Raw genomic sequence first — 19,367 nt, 5'->3', positions numbered from 1 at the left:
CAAAGGATAATTAAAAGGTAAAATGCTGTACAGATGCTAGAATGGGATCTAGCGTATTTACATTAGGAGACTATCATCATCAGATATTAGAACCAAGTGGTCTAAGTGTCATTAGGCTGGTTGCTTAGCTTTTGGTCCTGTGCTGCACTGGTGAGACTGGTGTGGCTGGTACTGATGCTGTCTGCTGGTGGGCTGGCGTAGTGGATCCAGGCTCCGTGTGCAGTCCAACTTGTATGGTTGCAGAGCTAAGCTGCGTCTACCAATCAGTTAAGCCAGTGACGGGTCTGTGGCTAGCGTTGTTACTTGGACTCTTGAAGGATGAGTAGGTCTGATGTCTACAGATCTGGTGCCAGCAAATCTGCTATCAGCTTTAGGTTGCTAAGATTTCAGGCGGATGTAGCCTATAGATAAAAGCACCAATCCAAAGTGAAATAAGGGAATGAAAATAGTCTAGAGCTCAAGCAAGAGTTAGATGTGCTCCCTGTGGGCTCTCCAGCGTGAATGAGATCGGACGATGAAGTTTGTCCATATACACGTGGATAGAAAAGGGGGGGGGGTGAGTGGCGGGAGATAAGTGCAAAGGTGGTCTAGACTATCTGACGTCTTTGACAATGGGGGTCCACGCTTGACCGTGACGAGAGTTTCCGGGAGATAGACATTGCGCGAAGGCGCGAGTTGAAAGTCCAGGAAATCAGCCCAGGTGGCCAGGTGGATTATGAAGGGGAGATTATCGGAGCTCGGCCAAAATCAAGGGAGATTATACCTTGATAATGGCTAGTGCTAGACGAACAGCGTTGCCCGAGGCGTTAAGTTGAATGGGTACTTTGAAGTGACCAGCCGCTCCCGGAAGGGGGGGGGGGTCAACGGATGTTTGCCACGATAGATGGAGGGAGTGTACTCTTGTCAAGAGTCTAGTGTGACACGTGTCAAAGTGGGGATAGTAAAATGTGACATCGCTGTCAAAGGGGGTGGGGTTGGATTGGAGGGGTGGTGGCTGTGTTTTTAGCGCTTGATTGGCTAAATTAATAAAATTGATGATTAATAGCGAGTAAATAAATTAATTAAATGCTTAGACCTGAGTGATATCTTGAGTGAGCTAAAACGGTTCGTCACAACCCTCCCTGCGTAAGATAGGTCTTTGTTAAAAGATCTATAAAGTGCTAACGTTGATATCACTCAAGTTTCGTCTACTGTCGGTCGTAGCATTTAAGAAAATTTTCCCAGTAGTTAAGAGGTTGCCAAGGTCCAGGGGGGTGTCCGTCCTAAGGGTCCGCTGTCGCCTATGTTCTGTCCGCAGGCGGATTGCCACGTGGAAGGGGCAATTCTGGAAACCTGGGGTAATAGGCCGGGTTGATAGGATTGGGTACATCTCCTTCTTGGGGCAGACCAGTAAGTGGGATAAGTGTTATGGCGGAGTGCCCAATGCGCGTACGTTGGACGGGGCTTATCTCTAAAGCCATAGTGAGGCGTTTCTTCGTGAGTGCGATTGATCGGCTTACCCCTAATTTTCCAGACACGGTCAATGTCAGGGAAGAGTGGCCTTATAGTGTGGGTGGAGCCGTGATGAGGCCCACTTTCACGAGAGTGAAAGTTCACTTTCCTCTGTGACTTCCTGGCAGGATCAGTGCCAGGGATGAGTGGTTTGATAGCTGAAGAGCGGGAGTTACAAGAACTCTCACGAGTGTAGGTATTTCGCTTACCTCGTGACTTCCTAGCAGTGCCAGTGCCAGGGATGAGCGGTTTGATTGCTGAGGAGCAGGAGTTAAACGGACCTTCACGAGTGTAGTTATTACGCTTACCTCGTGATTTCCCGGCAGTGTCAGTGCCAGGGTGGCGCGGCTTGAGCTTGGCTGAGGAGCCAGTAAAGGATTTGTTAGAGTGGCGACCAGGGCTTCCAACCGGCTGGTTGCTGCCACCTTTCTGCTTTGTCGTTCTACCAACGGGCAGAGAGAAGTATGGTTTATTGACGACTCCTAGAGGTATGTACCTGGAGCCTAGAATGAAGTCGTACACTGGCGATTCCATGACAACTGCCTCAATGGTACCATGCACGTACTTGCACTCTACGTGGACCCTAGCAATAGGAAGAACCTTTGGAGGGATCTCACGGTCTAGAGATTGAACCGTCACTGATCCACCAGTGAGATCCGATGGGTCGACCAGTGCTTTGCTGATGACAGAGCTCACCTCACATCCGGAATCGAATAGTGCCTGGACAGGAGATCCGTTAATCAGAATAATCTCTACCCCAGGGGGTGATACGATGGGGTGAGGCGGTATCGGTTGGGTAAGGCCACAAGCAGTGGGTTCAGGGGCCACGGTCAGCGCTGATATGACGTAATAGTCCTCCTCTTCCTCATCAAGAGGCGATGGCTGATTATGCAAAGAGGGTCCAGGGAGCTCAGTCATGGCTGACACAGTACGTGGGGCCTGATGCTGTCGATTGGGCCTGTGATCACTCGTGCTGTTCCGGTCACGGTGATGGTTATTGGTCTGGCCATGTCGAGGTGGGTGGCTTCGTCTGTCGTAGCTAGTAGGCGTGGCTGGTCGTTGGATTGGTGCTTTTTGGTGATGAGGTTTAGTAAAAGGAGAGGGTTGGCTAGAAGGAGCGTGTTTGTTGGAAGAAGTGGGCTGGTCCTCTGGTTTGTCCGAGGCTGAGGTCTTGCTTTTGATGTCCTTAACGTCTTTGCGGGCAGTCGCGTACCGGTCTGCAGCTGAAGCTATGTCGGCTGGTGTAGCGGCTTGCTGCTCCCTTACAAAGATTTTGACATCGTTAGGCATGCACTCCAGCAACTGCTCTGCGAGTATGAGGCTCACTAGGCCGTCCAAAGTCTCTGGCAGTTCGCTAAGAGTGTGCCACCTCTTCAGGTATTTGTCCAACCTGTCGCAGAGATTACCGTAGGTCTCTCGGCGCTCTAGGCGGGATGTCCTGAATTTCTTTTGGCAAGCCTCGGCAGTCAGCTCGAATTGGACGAGTAGCGCCTGTTTGAGGGCTGCGTAGTCTTCTCGCTGGCCGGAGGGAAGTTTAGAGTAAACTTCGTAGGCTTTGCCTCGGAGGCATTGGGATAGCCGGAAGCACCATTTCTCCTCTGGCAGACCGTAGTAGCTCGCAACTTCTTCGAAACGGACAAGATAAACTTCGATGTTCTCTGTCTTGTCGTCGAAGTGCTCCATTGGCATGTGGGGTAGGCCGTTTGAGGAACTTTGCTGGGAGGCAGGGCTAGCCGGGCGAGATCCGGAAGAAGCTTGACTGGCGGTTCCGTTCTCTTTCTCCGCGGTTATCCTTTCTCTCTCAGTTATTTGTTTTTCTTTTTCCCTTTCTCGCTCCGTGATTTCCTTTTCTTTAGCTATAGCTATTTCAGCTTCCTTTTTTTCCTTCTCTTTGGCTATGGCTATAGCTATTTCAGCTTCCTTTTTTTCCTTCTCTTTGGCTATGGCTACTTCAGCTTCCCTTTTCTCTCTCTCCATAGCTATTTCATGTTCCCTTTCCTTCTCCTTTCTACTTTCTTCCCTCTCCTTCTCAATTTCTGCCCTCACAAATTCTTTCTGCTTTGCCTCATCGTCATACATGACGGCCGCGAGTTCTCTGAGTTCAGCTATTATTTGTTTCATGTCAGAGTCCGCTTTGGAGCGTGTGCCACTGGCCATGGTGGTGAGGGGTGCTAGGATGGTGAGGGGTGGGTAGTGAGGGGGAAAGGCAGAGGGTAGAGTAAGAGGTGGAGACGATGATGGAGCTGCTGAAAGCAATTACTTAAGAGTTACAGGGAAGGTGGTATTAACCTTTGTTTGGTGCTTAAGAACCTGTAAAAGAAGTACAATTACAGCAATACAAAATTAGAAAATTAAAATAGCTCTGAATGACACTCTTTAGTCTTGTGCTCTAACAATGATGATAGTTAAAATACTGGGGAGTTGCCTGCTGTGCTTGCAGTATTAGTTGGGTAAATCCCGGACGAGGCTCGCCATTGTGACAAGACGGATTAAGATATTGGCCGTTTTGGGTGTCTAGGGGATTTTATAGTTTGAGAATCCTTACTTGCACATATAAACTACAAGCACAGCGTTATAATGCAGGCAACAAATGCTATATTTAGATGTAAAATTATGTACAGTTTATTATACAAAGGATAATTAAAAGGTAAAATGCTGTACAGATGCTAGAATGGGATCTAGCGTATTTACATTAGGAGACTATCATCATCAGATATTAGAACCAAGTGGTCTAAGTGTCATTAGGCTGGTTGCTTAGCTTTTGGTCCTGTGCTGCACTGGTGAGACTGGTGTGGCTGGTACTGATGCTGTCTGCTGGTGGGCTGGCGTAGTGGATCCAGGCTCCGTGTGCAGTCCAACTTGTATGGTTGCAGAGCTAAGCTGCGTCTACCAATCAGTTAAGCCAGTGACGGGTCTGTGGCTAGCGTTGTTACTTGGACTCTTGAAGGATGAGTAGGTCTGATGTCTACAGATCTGGTGCCAGCAAATCTGCTATCAGCTTTAGGTTGCTAAGATTTCAGGCGGATGTAGCCTATAGATAAAAGCACCAATCCAAAGTGAAATAAGGGAATGAAAATAGTCTAGAGCTCAAGCAAGAGTTAGATGTGCTCCCTGTGGGCTCTCCAGCGTGAATGAGATCGGACGATGAAGTTTGTCCATATACACGTGGATAGAAAAGGGGGGGGGGGGTGAGTGGCGGGAGATAAGTGCAAAGGTGGTCTAGACTATCTGACGTCTTTGACAATGGGGGTCCACGCTTGACCGTGACGAGAGTTTCCGGGAGATAGACATTGCGCGAAGGCGCGAGTTGAAAGTCCAGGAAATCAGCCCAGGTGGCCAGGTGGATTATGAAGGGGAGATTATCGGAGCTCGGCCAAAATCAAGGGAGATTATACCTTGATAATGGCTAGTGCTAGACGAACAGCGTTGCCCGAGGCGTTAAGTTGAATGGGTACTTTGAAGTGACCAGCCGCTCCCGGAAGGGGGGGGGGTCAACGGATGTTTGCCACGATAGATGGAGGGAGTGTACTCTTGTCAAGAGTCTAGTGTGACACGTGTCAAAGTGGGGATAGTAAAATGTGACATCGCTGTCAAAGGGGGTGGGGTTGGATTGGAGGGGTGGTGGCTGTGTTTTTAGCGCTTGATTGGCTAAATTAATAAAATTGATGATTAATAGCGAGTAAATAAATTAATTAAATGCTTAGACCTGAGTGATATCTTGAGTGAGCTAAAACGGTTCGTCACAGAGGAAGACGTTGATATTTTCTTGTCCACTTTTGAGCACCTATTGATGACGTCATTAGCATGGTGTGAATTGCTATTCTTATCGTCCATGGGCACACTTTGTCGCAAGAGTAGCTGCCCCCGTTCTTTTTTTATTTCCTTTTTTTCTCCACGTCTCAAGGTAAAACCACAAATATTAGAATAATTAGGATGATAATAGTAACAAGAGATTATACTAAGAGAAGAGGGCAAAAATAAGAAAACCCAGACTTGAAGATTGACTATAGCAATAACATGGTAGAACTATCTACCTCATTGTGACTATTCGACAAGTCTGTGGCATTTTACGTCTCGAGAGACGATCTTTTCCCCTTGCAACTTCTTGTGTGACTAAAGAGGCCAATCCTTGATACACAGCTGCGATCGCAGGTTGGGCATATGTAATCACCAGGCGCCGTTCCATTATCACCCTTCTTTCTGCTTCTGTTGTGTATGGCATCTGCAACCAGAGACCCTTCATTTATGCTCGCTCTCCATGTGGATGTATCCAGAGCTACTTTTTTTCCATCTGCTAGTGTCGATTTTGAAGAGCTTCATGTCGCGTTTGCATACATCCGTATAACGTAAAAGTGGGCGACCAGCGGCTCTCCTGCCTTCTATTAGATCGCCATACAGGATGTCTTGTGGAAGTCTACTGGCATTTTACGAACGTGGCCAAGCCAGCCAAGGCGTCTGCTGCTGATAACAGAGCGGATGTCCTGGCACCTTGCTCTTCGTAGCACTTCTTCATTGGTTATTTTATCTTGCCACCTTATTTTAAAGAATTGCCTTAGGCCTTTGGCCATTGCTTTGGCTATCCTTTTGTTAATGTCTTTATCCAGTAGAGCATTGTTGGATATGATGGAGCCAAGATAGCAAAGGTGAACAACAATGTCTAGTGGTTGGCCATTAATGTTTACTTCAGGTGCAGTGTTTGTGTTCTGGACTAGTATGTTAGTCTTGCTTGGACTCATATTTTAAGCCAAACTTCTGACAAGCAACAGATAGTTTATCAACCAGGGACTAAAGCTGAATATCAGAATCAGCCACTATAGCTGCATCATCAGCATACAGGGGTTCCCTGATAAGTATCTTCCTAACCTTGGTTTTACCCGCAGCCTTGATACATTAAATATTTTTCCAGAGGATCTTGAATGGAGAAACACATGATGTCGTTGTACGCATAATGCAGTAAACAGGAGAAGAATATGCCAAACAGAGTAGGTGCGAGCACACATCCCTGCTTGACACCACTGCTAACCTCAAAAGGTGCTGATTGGGCTCCATTGAATTTGACAGTACATTTCGTTTCCTCATGAAAGCACTCACTCAATGAACAGTAGTATGGGAGGGCAACCTATTTTCTTTAAGAGTTAGAAAAGGCCACTTCTGCTGACCATGTCAAAGGCTTTAGTCAGATCAACAAAAATGATATAAATAGACAGTCTTGATGATAAATTTCCCACAAAGTAATATAGTAAGTAGTTGCCTTTGTGTTTATTTGTATCACATTGTAGTATTATGCCTTTTTTTTCAGTTTCAGGGTGTCCTGAAGGTCTATGGGGTAACAATTGTCAATATCGTTGTGATGCTGGTTGTAAGCTGGGGTGCAAACAGAATGATGGAAAGTGTCTTGGAGGGTGCAAGCCAGGATGGACTGGGAAAAACTGTGATAAACGTAAGTACTATCTTTTTAGAAAGACTATCTATGTAAGTTAGTCTACACTCTAAGTCTAGAACTACATTCTATATATGTGTAAGTTAGTCTACACTCTAACTCTTGCTCTCCTAATTGACGATGCCAACGTTTATTTCACCCCCAATAAACTAAATTGATTTTTGTATTTATAAAATTTAATTTGTGTTGTGCAAAAAGAACATGCATTCTCCTATAATTCAATACCAAATATAACATTTTCTAGTAACAAACAAAAAAGTTATTGAAGTTTAATCATAACAGGATAGTGTAATACAATGAGTAAAACGAATAATACTATCGAAACGAGAAAAATAATTACGGAGAGAAAGAGTTTTAAGTCTAGAACTACATTCTATTTCTATGTGAGTTAGTCTACACTCTATGTCTTGAACTACATTCTATTTCTATGTAAGTTAGTCTACACTTTAAGTCTAGAACTACATATTTCTTTGTCTTTATGTCTAGTGTGTACAGACTATTTCTACGGGTTTAACTGTAAGAGCAGCTGTGGTCACTGCTACGAAGAAAAGCCATGTAACGTAGTGACAGGGAAATGTACAGACGGATGTTTACCTGGCTGGCAAGGGGACAAGTGTTTGGAAGGTAAGAACTCCACACAAACCTTTTTTTTTAAATCTGACAAAATAGTTTTACAAAAAATAACAAAACCAGGCTATAAAACCTCAAATCTGAATCAATTATTATACATTTAAAAATTAATCAAATTAAAGAAATCTTATAATTAAAAATGTATTATTTACTAAGAATTATAGGAAAGATAGAGGCTAATGGTGTGGTCAGACGAATGTTTTTCTTGTCACGTGACTAGGTGCACTGATGTTTGATGACATATCCGTTTTTTTATTTATTTCTAGTGGATGATAGAATTAAAAAAAAATGTGGAAAACATTGGTCAACATTAAAAATTTCGAAAAGAAAAAAATGAAGTTTATTTATAATAAGCTTAAACTTTTTGACAGATGGCAGATGAGGTCATGTATATTATTTAAAAGTTCATCCTTTAAATGAAGAAATAAAACCCAGTTCTATCAAAAAAAAAACCCCTTCATGTAACACTTTCCTACACACTTCTCCCTCCCCTAAAAGTAAGAGTGGATGTGTGGTAGTTAATCTTAGTGACTTGCGTAGTGACTTGGTCAAGATAGACTTGCGTAGTGACTTAGTCAAGATTTCATTCCAAATACCGAATAATTAGTGCTGCAGTGGTCATTGAAATAAACAGCGAGCTAGACATTCTTATTGTTACATGTACATGTTACGTGACGTAGTCATAAGAAGATCAAGCATATCTAACAACCCATGTAGTTAACTAAACGGAGGAATAGTGTCTAAATGTAAACTTCTCTCCTTAAAGATACGAGAACTGGTCCTACATGTAAGTAAAATTTGACAAATGGCCTCGTTATAAATATATGTCTTTTTTTGTGAGATAGACGGTTATTTTGTGATGCTTTAATTTGCTCAGGGTGCAAACCTTACACGTACGGAGCCAACTGTAACAACACCTGCGGCCACTGCAGACTGAACCAGGCATGTAACGCTGTGACTGGACGTTGCTCTGCAGGCTGTGACAGGGGATGGCTGGGTACAACTTGTGAGCAAGGTAAATACATTGCATGTGTCATTACCGCCCTTTTCTCGCTGCCGGTGCTATTTTTATCCAGCCCTAACTATAGATCTTAGAAGTTTGTCTGCTAACATGCATTCCCTGTTCAATTGTCTTGAATTCATATTTTCTCAGACAAGATTTGTTTTTCAACTGTCGGTATTATAGGTATTATTGTTAACGTAACTTAACCATAATTACTAAAGACACCCGGCATCAACCAATGTTATCTTTCTGTCTTGAACATAAATGACGCTGACACCATCTTTCAAAAGACAAACAGGAAAATGCAATAAAAATGTTCTGTCCCCCCAAAAAATGTTCTGTCCCCCAATTCGTACATTTCATTGGAACAACAAAAGTAGTAGGTACAGTGCTTGATTTGGGGCAGGACAGGCGGGGCTACTACCCCAGGGCATCCACGTACTTAAATCCGGCCCTGAGTAGATATTAGATCTACATTCTTGGTAGAGATTGACTTTTGAAATGATTCCTTGTTTGATTTTTTTACGACATTCAAAACTAAGAAGGTCAGGGTCAAAGTGAGATAGCTAGTTGACATGTCATTTACACAAATATGTACACAATTTAATCATTTTGCTTTTTTTTTTCTTTGTTTTTACTTTATTTTATTATTTTTTTTTACATAATTCTTCTTTCTACCTCTCTACCCCCCCCCAATCAACCCATAAAAGGAAGAACAAATCTCCCTTATTCCAAGGAGACGTTATTGTTTCTATCGTCTCTTGAAATGTTCTTAGAAATCAGAGAAAAATTTACGATTTCGAATTTTGACGGAAATGACGTCATTCTCACGTGATCACCACCTTCCTTAAACATGTGCACGTGCAGGTTTCAGACTAACAAAAATAGCCTGATTCATCCACGTGACCTACCTGCGTCTAGTGTTGCCCAACAAAAGGGCAGGTTGGAACTAGCAACGTTTACATGATACTGTCTGGCTAGAAATGATCTTATGATGGGAGGACGTCAGGAAGAATGGATCTGCTCACTTTCAGTCCCAATGGGTTGATGGTCAAGGCAAGTTCATGGAAAACGAAACTTCGGTTAACAAGGTGTGGTCAAATAGGACAATGAAAGGAATGGGGGCAAAACTATAATAGGGCATGACCTAACATGGGAAATGAATACGTCCATGCTGGGAATCAAATTGGAAACTATTATTCAAACAATGGACAATTTAGTTTGTGTCTAGTTATTTAAAAGCAACATATAAAAAGACCAAATTCACCTTTCATTCTAAGTAATATTTTTAAAAAATCAAACCCAACTTTACTTTATGTACAAATACTATGGTAATTTAAAAATTCATATTTATTAATAAAAGAACTATTGTACCTTACATGGGGCCAGCCATAGAAACGATACTAGGAATACTGAATAATAAGAAAAAATACCAAAAAATCCTCCTCACAGTCCCATAGATAGGACTTGAAATGGGCTTGGAAAATAATATATTTTTGTACAATTTATTTCATAAATACTAAAGTAATCCTTCGGAAGTTGTTATCCAACATGTTGTCACGTAGCACGAGCAGCTTGATAGGAGAAAAAAAAAGTTGTCAAAATAAATTATCTAAATATTTGACTATGGCGAAATTGTGAGTTCATAGTAGGACTTGAAGTATTACAGTTTTATTGGTGACCAATTGAGAGATTTACATTGAAACTTCGCTATTCACTGATATATAGAAAGTAACGGACAAGTGCCAATGATCAAACTCTTAACTGTTTGTTGTTCTTTAAATGCTCAGAAGTTTCCATTACAAAAATATGTTGCTTTTGTCTAAAGCTGTCATGTTGTTGTTTCAATGATGCTATGAAATATATGAAATTGAAAGAAAAAGATTTGCTGCGAATCCAAATTTGTAGGCCTACACCTTTCAATTTGCATGAGTAAAACAATTAATTAATTAAGACTCTAGCAAGACTCGTCGACTATAACATTCTTTTCCTCGAAAAAATATGAATATTATGAATATTATTTTATACTTACTGATACTTGTGATATGTTGTAATGTAATGTAATATGTAGAAGGGAGATAATGTTCATTCGAGAGTGATAGAAATATAGACGAAGAGAAAAAAAGAGAAGAGGGTTAGCGAAAAAAGAGGGTCAAGAAAAAAAAAGCGGAGAAGGAGAAATCAAGGTGAACCTTGTTCGTCAAAATGAGGCTATCTGCTCCCTCAGATTGGCCGCCTATCCCACAAACCGTTACCCGTATCTAGCAGCCCAGCGGCTCATCCTGAACTACAATGGATTTCCTTGTGGACGTCTGCTTCCGATTATCTTCTCTTGCCGAACACCCAGACGTGAAGCTGTTACATTTATCAGGCCAGCCCCCAAAACATGGCGCCCCTTCGCGTCGGTCTGTTTGCGCAATGGCTGATAGCTATTTGGTTTCTTACGTCTCTCCCGTCCCCCAGTTGTTACTGAGTGAAAGTCTACAATGTTTCCCTGTGTCCACACCAAAGGAAATATTTAGAGACTCAAAGATAAAATTGTGTAGAGCAGTTGAAATATGATTTCAAAATTATGAAAATGTTAACATGCAGGGAGAGCTAATTAAATTGCACCACCCACCCCACTTGTTCTCAGAAGCGCCACAAAGGTTTTGCAATTCTGTTGATTTTTTCTTTTCTTGACTTATTTTCTTTTTTTTTTTTTTCTTAAAAAAAAAAAAAGAAGGGCCGGGGAGTCTTAAAAAGTATTTATGTAATATTCTTTTCTTAAAAAAAATTACATTTTTTCTGAAAACGAACAACCCTGAAAACAGGATTTAGCTACTTTAAAGTAATATAACAATCTAATGGAAAATCATCTCAATTAGTACACTGCCTTTGAATATCTCAATGTTGTCACGATACTCAGCATCTTTTTCGTAAGCTCCCATATCGTTTTAATAAGTATTGATTACAATTAGTAATCAGGTGGTCAAATATTTTTTTGTACAAGAGATGATTATCGAACTAAACAAAAATAACTCAGACATTATATAACTTATCTAGAGAATTTAATCTATGTTGTTTTATGCGAGCAGAAACATATTTTTAAGCGTGTCAATACACCAGTGACAAGATTGATACTATAAAAAACTTTTTTTGTTTTGTTATTTGTGTCTGCATTGTCGCTGAACGGTATCTAGAATCTAGTCTTATATTTATTTGGCTTTATTGTAAAAGTAGCTTTGATTATTTAGTGTAAACATATTTAATTAAAAAGCTATGATCATAGCATCTTATCATAGTTATATTCAACAAACTTTGTAATCAGTTCTGCAACTCAAACTTGACTAAACTAGTTTGAGACTTTGTTGTATTTATGTGTATATTTCTGTTGTGTTGTCTTTATATGAGAAAAGAGTCCTTGTAATCACAACAAATTTCCATAAGGATCAATAAAGCAGTCTTAGTCTTAGTCATGTACCTGAACAGCCAAGTCAAGGCCCATAATTTCGTTCTGGCAAGTGTTTTTTAAAGACATGATTTGTTCAATGCATTGTTAGTAATTCTGTTATAATTGTCTTTTGGTCAGCGTGTGAGAAAGGTTTCCACGGTGTGGACTGTGTGGATAGATGTGGTCACTGCAAGGCTAACACAACGTGCGATCACGTCACTGGAAAGTGTGATAGCGGCTGCGCCCCAGGCTGGACAGGTTTAATGTGTACCGAATGTAAGTCCTAGACAAATTGGACAGGTTTAATGTGTACCGAATGTAAGTCCTAGACAAATTGGACAGGTTTAATGTGTACCGAATGTAAGTCCTAGACAAACTGGACAGGTTTAATGTGTACCGAATGTAAGTCCTAGACAAATTGGACAGGTTTAATGTGTACCGAATGTAAGTCCTAGACAAACTGGACAGGTTTAATGTGTACCGAATGTAAGTCCTAGACAAACTGGACAGGTTTAATGTGTACCGAATGTAAGTCCTAGACAAATTGGACAGGTTTAATGTGTACCGAATGTAAGTCCTAGACAAATAGCTCTGTCGTAGAGCATTCTTTGTAATAATTGAAGTGAATCCTTTGAACGTAATCCCCTATGTAGTAAGTCACCAAAACATCAACATGTAAGAAAATATCACGAAATTATCAAATCTCATTAATGATTGAGCAGAACTCTGGGGAAAGATGAAAAAGAACTTAGAGTGTCTAAACTTTATGTCCTATTTAATCTTTGTGCCTGGATGCTGAACTATAATTAGGAAGAATCGATAATGTTTTATATTTGTTAGTCAAAAATCGCGGGGTTGAAGTTATAGGCTAATGAGAAGTAACAAAAATGTTTCCTTTAGGAAGTTTGTTCTGTTTACCACGTTAGAGACCATCACATTTAACAACCACGTGATCGGTCATCGTTATAAACATTTGCATGATTCTAGGTTTGTTTTGGTTAACATTGTGTTCACTTTGTAATGACTAACTGCCCGCTGATAAAGATTATATCTTTTTTTTTGTGTGTACCATTCAGTATGTCGGCCTGGTCTCTTCGGACCCAACTGTCAGGCAACGTGTGGTTCTTGCTTGATTGGCTCGTGTGATCACATGACAGGGGAATGTAACGGAGGCTGCGCCCGAGGCTTCCACGGTCCTCAGTGCAAAGAAGGTAAATGCGTCCCTCTTTTCAACATCTATTTATACATATGCAAGTCCATGAGGAAAGTGCATTTTAAGTATTGTCGCACTAAATTTGTCATCAATATAATGGTTTTTAAGATATAGATAGATACAGATCAGATAATTATTATATCTGTTTATATTGAAGAAGAGTGCTAGATAAGTTAGTTTCATATCTCCAATTAGCACAGATGACAGCGGATTTCTGAACAAATATATAAAACTATATAAAGATTTATATATAAAAAAAAACAAAAATAAAAAAACACAAACTTAAAAAAAAAATGATATTCTTATTATAGAAAAGATTGAACAAAAAAATAAATGGTGAGTTTTACAGAGGCGCCCCGTTAGCATCAAGTTAGACAAACTCCACATAAGACCAAAAAAACAAAAGAGAATTTTAAACAGATAGGCCTATGATACATCTGTCATTTAAAAAAAAATTCTTATAGTTTCCTTTCTTGTCTCAGCCCTCCCCCCCCCCCTTCAAAGCTACGCGACGCGACGCCTTTGTTAAACTCTTAGTTAGTGTACCAGTGGTCACGTGGTGTATTTAAGTCCGGAACGACACATTGTGTGTGTGTGTTTTCTTTTTCTTTCTTTGCAGCAGAACTGTTAGACATGGTTCCGTTACCAACCAGCAGGTTTAGAATAAACGAAATCTCGGGTAATTTCTTGTTGTAGTCGTAGACCTGTAGACAGCCTGACCAATGAGACTTTGTGGAGAGTATATTGGCTTTGTTATAGTCATTAGACCAATGAGACTTTGTGGAGAGTATATTGGCTTTGTTATAGTCATTAGACACGTTATTTTTTAACCCGCGAATAACAATCCTAATATCAGCCGAAGGCTCTATCATAGACATACAGAGACAAAGTACACACATAAACATTTCGCGAGATGAAAGTTTTGAAACACCCAATTCTAAATATGGCCCTAAGTAACTATTTGTCTGACTAAATGTTTCACATTGGGACCTAAAGAAAGATTTGAATAAATAAATTGACAAGGGGAGCTGCAAATCTTTTATTTAGGTCACGGACTGCAAGAATATAAATTATTATCTGTCTAGTTGAACTTTCAACTTGTCTCAAATGTAAAGTAAAACATTCAGTTAGTTCAATAGCCCTAAAAGTTGTTTGAATAGGTCATGTTATCGTTAGTTTGGTGGCTAGTTGTAAGTCGGGCCGTGGACTAGGTGCTTAGGTCTAGTATAAGTATCTCTTGGTCAGTCTCTCTAAGTCTACTAGTGTGTCGTCTCTATACTAATACACCACTGCCATTTATACAACTAATGTCATTGTAATTCTTTGGACTTTTGAAATGTTTGTTTTAACTCTTTAGCGATGTCACTGTTTGAAGGAAATGTCTACATTTAGACAACTTCAAGCGGTTTCGAGTAGATAAAGAGTTAAAGTAGATAACTAAACTAAGTATAAACATGTATTACTTTTGTAAACAAATCTTTATTATATAATCATCAATCATTAGAGCCGCTCACAATGCAGGGAAACCTTTTTTTTTTTTTTTTGTTTCTTTCAGGGTGTCCATCGGGATTTTATGGCGAAAACTGTAGCCTGGCTTGTGGACGTTGTCAAAAGCAGACAAGCTGCGACCCTGTGAATGGAATCTGTAAGGACGGGTGCGCCTCTGGCTACTACGGAGTCCACTGTTTTCAGAGTAAGTACTTTTGATGTACACATACAGACCTAAATGTTGTATTTTTATGAGCTATGGGCTCTAAGTGATACGACATAATTTTTGTGAAACAGTTGAATGAGAAAGATTGTATCCACAAAGCTGATCACAACTACACAAACAACCAGACATGTACGTCTTTAACCGCTCTTGTTTTAAAGATGCATTGATCGAAAATGGCAAAAAATTCAGAACACTTTATTTTATAAAGGGTAACATTTTTTTTAGTATAAATTTTTATTTTTAAAAATTTTGATAAAAGTAAAAAAAAAAATACTTAAAAAAAAAAGCAAGACTATATAAAGTGTAATTGTATCAATTTGTTTGTATCAATCATATAATAAAATTTGTAATAGATCTAGACTAACAATATAAATAATAAATATGTGCGATTAGAAATATGTTTACCAAATATTTTTATTAAACGCAATTTCATCCTGTAAGCCTTCTCAATGCGCTATGATCCTATCACTTTCTCAATGCGCTATGATCCTATCACTTTCTCAATGCGCTATGATCCTATCACTTGTCTCAATGCGCTATGATCCTATCACTTGTCTCAATGCGCTATGATCCTATCACTTTCTCAATGCGCTATGATCCTATCACTTGTCTCAATGCGCTATGATCCTATCACTTGTCTCAATGCGCTATGATCCTATCACTTTCTCAATGCGCTATGATCCTATCACTTGTCTCAATGCGCTATGATCCTATCACTTGTCTCAATGCGCTATGATCCTATCACTTGTCTCAATGCGCTATGATCCTATCACTTTCTCAATGCGCTATGATCCTATCACTTGTCTCAATGCGCTATGATCCTATCACTTTCTCAATGCGCTATGATCCTATCACTTGTCTCAATGCGCTATGATCCTATCACTTGTCTCAATGCGCTATGATCCTATCACTTTCTCAATGCGCTATGATCCTATCACTTGTCTCAATGCGCTATGATCCTAGCACTTTCTCAATACACTATGATCCTAGCACTTTCTCAATACGCTATGATCCTATCACTTTCTCAATGCGCTATGATCCTATCACTTGTCTCAATGCGCTATGATCCTATCACTTGTCTCAATGCGCTATGATCCTATCACTTTCTCAATGCGCTATGATCCTATCACTTGTCTCAATGCGCTATGATCCTAGCACTTTCTCAATACACTATGATCCTAGCACTTTCTCAATACGCTATGATCCTATCACTTTCTCAATGCGCTATGATCCTATCACTTTCTCAATGCGCTATGATCCTATCACTTTCTCAATGCGCTATGATCCTAGCACTTTCTCAATACACTATGATCCTAGCACTTTCTCAATGCGCTATGATGCTAGCACTTTCTCAATGCGCTATGATATGATCCTATCACTTGTCTGGACCAGTAGGGGAAAAGGGGGGGGGGGTGAGAAAGAAGGAGGTATCTGGCTTACTGTGAAGGTTACCATGACAGCTTTTAGAATGCATTTTATATTTTTTAAAAAAGTTGTACCACTTGAATTCGACCACGAGGGTTCAAGCGTTCTCAAGCCAATACACAAACCAACACGGTAACCACTCTGCTAGCGAAGAGCGTATGAACAAGGAAGATTGTATAGTTATCTATTGATTCTGTTTCATGTTTGGGTTCATTAAGCCTCAGACGACGTCCCACAAAGGTGATTAATTCATCTTATACCACCACTTCAGTCAAGTGCAATATCTTTCCCTTGTTCGAGATATTAAACAAAATCATTAATTACCAATAGTTAATTAGCTAATTGGTGATTTTTTTGTATTGATTCTTGTCTTGTCAGGTAAAAGAAATACTTGTACAAAATGTCAGCTTGACCCGAGATTAGGTGTGGGAGAAATAACGTATACAAACTTTTTACTAGACAGGCAGACAAACAGACAGACTGACTGAATTGATATAAGCTCTGTAACATGTCACTATTCACAAACCATTTCTCAAGTGGGCGTTTTATGGCAGACATCCGCACGACTGATGTGGTGCAAAGTGCAAAGAAGGATTGTGTAAATTCTGTGAAGAAACCTAATAACAAATGTGTAATTTGAAGTAATGTTTGAAGACCTACAATGTTTAAACTTCCAAGTGAGTCAATCCAAACTTATTTCTTTGTTTCAACCTTTATTTCAAAGATTGCACGGCGGGCACTTACGGAGAAAGCTGTAAATTTCTCTGCGGACGATGTCTCAGTGGTACCACCTGCGATGTTCAAACTGGTATCTGTCTCTCCAGATGTGAGGATGGCTGGGAAGGAGAACGCTGTGACACAGGTAAATGTGTCTTTTGCTTCATTAATAACTCAATGAGATGTTTCTCTTTCTCATGACCAACAAAACACAAATATTGCTAGTTCAGATGAACAAAAAAGGTTTCCACTCTCTGGTGAGCAAAGTGCTTTGTTCTCAACACCTTCATTCGGGTCAATAGTTCATCTTGTGATGTGGCTATGAGAAATTCTCGCTATCCTCAATGTCTTGAGAAGTAAATGTCAATGAGGACACAAGTCTTAGACAAGTGTTGGTCACGTTTGATCGACTGTTACGTCATGTGTGTATTTCCAAGGTAACGATGTGGCAAGGGAGCGTTAGTTTTTGGTGGTGTAAAATGGTGAAACCATGAGCTGGCCTGTCAATTTATGTTAAGAAGTCACGTGGGTGATAGTTGATTGAGAGGCTAATCAGAGACGTAAAGAGAGTATAGACGTGTTTTTGTAGTGAAATGTTGTTTAAGTATCATTTCATTTTGTTACTATTATATATATATATCTCAAGTTACATCTCTATATATTAATAAATAAAGGTTTCATTACGTTTTGTTTAAAAAAGAAGTTTTTTCAAGAGTGTATTTAAGGTTCTATACTAAGAATTGAATAGCCTACGCCAACTTCTTCTCAGAAGTGCAGGTGGTGGCGGTGGGTATGGATGACGGGCATTATGGTTTTCTTTCCTAAAACAGGAAATGATCAAACTCTGTTTTGGTGTCCGAGTTAACAGACATGCTTGTTTTCCTGTTAGTCCTAGACAGCTCTGGTGAATGTGTATGTAAATTGTGTCTAAATATTTGTACACAGGAGTGCAGAGGACGTCCAACACATTCCACACCTCACCCACCTTCCCTGTACTCATCATTTGTTTGGTAGCAGCGGTCATCTTGATCTCAGTCTTCTTTACCTACTTTGTGGTGGTCCGACCCAGAAAAACAGCGCTCCGACGTCTGTACAACACTTCCGTGAGTAGTTTTTTTTTTTTTTTTTTTTTGAGAATGTCTTTCATGTTTATCGGCCTTGGTTTTTTAGGGGAAATTTCCGTTTGCGTCTTCCTGGACGGAGATGTTCTACTGACTAGAACAAGAGCAAGAAAAACAAAACGCCTTTTGGAATGGTATTGCTGTTCACTAACAAGCTGTGCATAGAAAAGTGATAAGTGCACGATAAAAGCCTTTCTAAAATACAAAGCATTCAGGACAGATAATCAATTGGACAGGTTTTTCATACCTCATTTCAAAGATGTACCCAGGACGATTCGGGGAAACCTTAGGATTGAAATGGAATCGAAATGAGTAACTATTGGCGGTGACACCCCTCCCCACCCCCATTTTGTTTACGTATGTCAGTGTGATATTTGAAGCTGTGCAGTTGTTGTGGTCTGGTGCTCGGGAGACAGACGTTGTGAGCTTTCACCAAAATTTACTTCTCAGGCGGCCATGCTAGTGTACACATTGTCACGGTCATGCCGACCCACTTATCGTCTGCTAATCATACTTTTAACGTCAGAATTTGTAATTGTAATTGTAATTCAATAACTTGTGTATCTGGTGTGGTTGGACATTTATGGCATTGCGCTATTTTCGTGTTTTTTTTTCGTGTAACTTGTATGTGCTTTGGAGTTTTGTCTCGATGTCTCGTGTTCGAACCCTGCTCCTTTCCATCCCCATACGTCATGTAAGAGGTTTGTGCACTAACTTGCTAATCGTTATGTCTGAAAGAAAGTTTCAAACCTTATTAAACAAACTTTTTTTTTTGCTTTGCATTTTAAATGTTGCTGAAAGAGATTTAAAAAAAACTGTAGGATTATGTATTGTGTACTGCAAAGAACTTAAATAAATAGCATGGTTATACTCATGTAACGATGCCTGCTGACAAGCGTGAGTACTGTCCACAGAGTAATGAACACCTGAGTAACACATATGAGCAGATTGTGGGCAGTCCCTGGGAACTTCAGCGAGGTCAACTGTCTCTGAGTAACGAGCTACTGGGCAATGGTCAGTTTGGCCAGGTTAAGCGAGGTCACGTGAAAATTAATGGCGTCAAGGTGCCGGTGGCCATCAAGTCACTGAAAGGTCAGTACTATTTTAGTTGCTATTTACCTTATACTGTAGATGAGTACTGAGTGTACATTAGCCGATGTTTAAAAAAAACAAGGTAATT

General features: G+C 40.2%; 1 protein-coding gene across 4 annotated transcripts in view; it reads left to right on the top strand.

The window, feature by feature from the left end:
* Positions 1–19,367, top strand: part of LOC106077614 (angiopoietin-1 receptor-like) — an 83,749-nt gene that overhangs the window by 49,488 nt on the left and 14,894 nt on the right. For 2 of the 4 annotated variants that reach the window (XM_056029771.1, XM_056029772.1), the window contains exons 3-12: positions 6,791–6,931; positions 7,418–7,555; positions 8,439–8,576; positions 12,136–12,273; positions 13,074–13,208; positions 13,830–13,889; positions 14,766–14,903; positions 17,074–17,211; positions 18,012–18,169; positions 19,102–19,279. In XM_056029771.1, the coding sequence (XP_055885746.1) occupies positions 6,791–6,931; positions 7,418–7,555; positions 8,439–8,576; positions 12,136–12,273; positions 13,074–13,208; positions 13,830–13,889; positions 14,766–14,903; positions 17,074–17,211; positions 18,012–18,169; positions 19,102–19,279 (1,362 nt within the window). The remainder of the gene's footprint in view (positions 1–6,790; positions 6,932–7,417; positions 7,556–8,438; positions 8,577–12,135; positions 12,274–13,073; positions 13,209–13,829; positions 13,890–14,765; positions 14,904–17,073; positions 17,212–18,011; positions 18,170–19,101; positions 19,280–19,367) is intronic. The other 2 variants (XM_056029773.1, XM_056029774.1) reach the window with 2 other exon arrangements.

The sequence above is a fragment of the Biomphalaria glabrata genome, chromosome 5 (genome assembly GCF_947242115.1).
Source record: "Biomphalaria glabrata chromosome 5, xgBioGlab47.1, whole genome shotgun sequence".
NCBI lineage: Eukaryota > Metazoa > Mollusca > Gastropoda > Planorbidae > Biomphalaria > Biomphalaria glabrata.
Note: the sequence above shows the minus strand (reverse complement) of the source record. Positions and strands in the feature narration are given on the sequence as shown.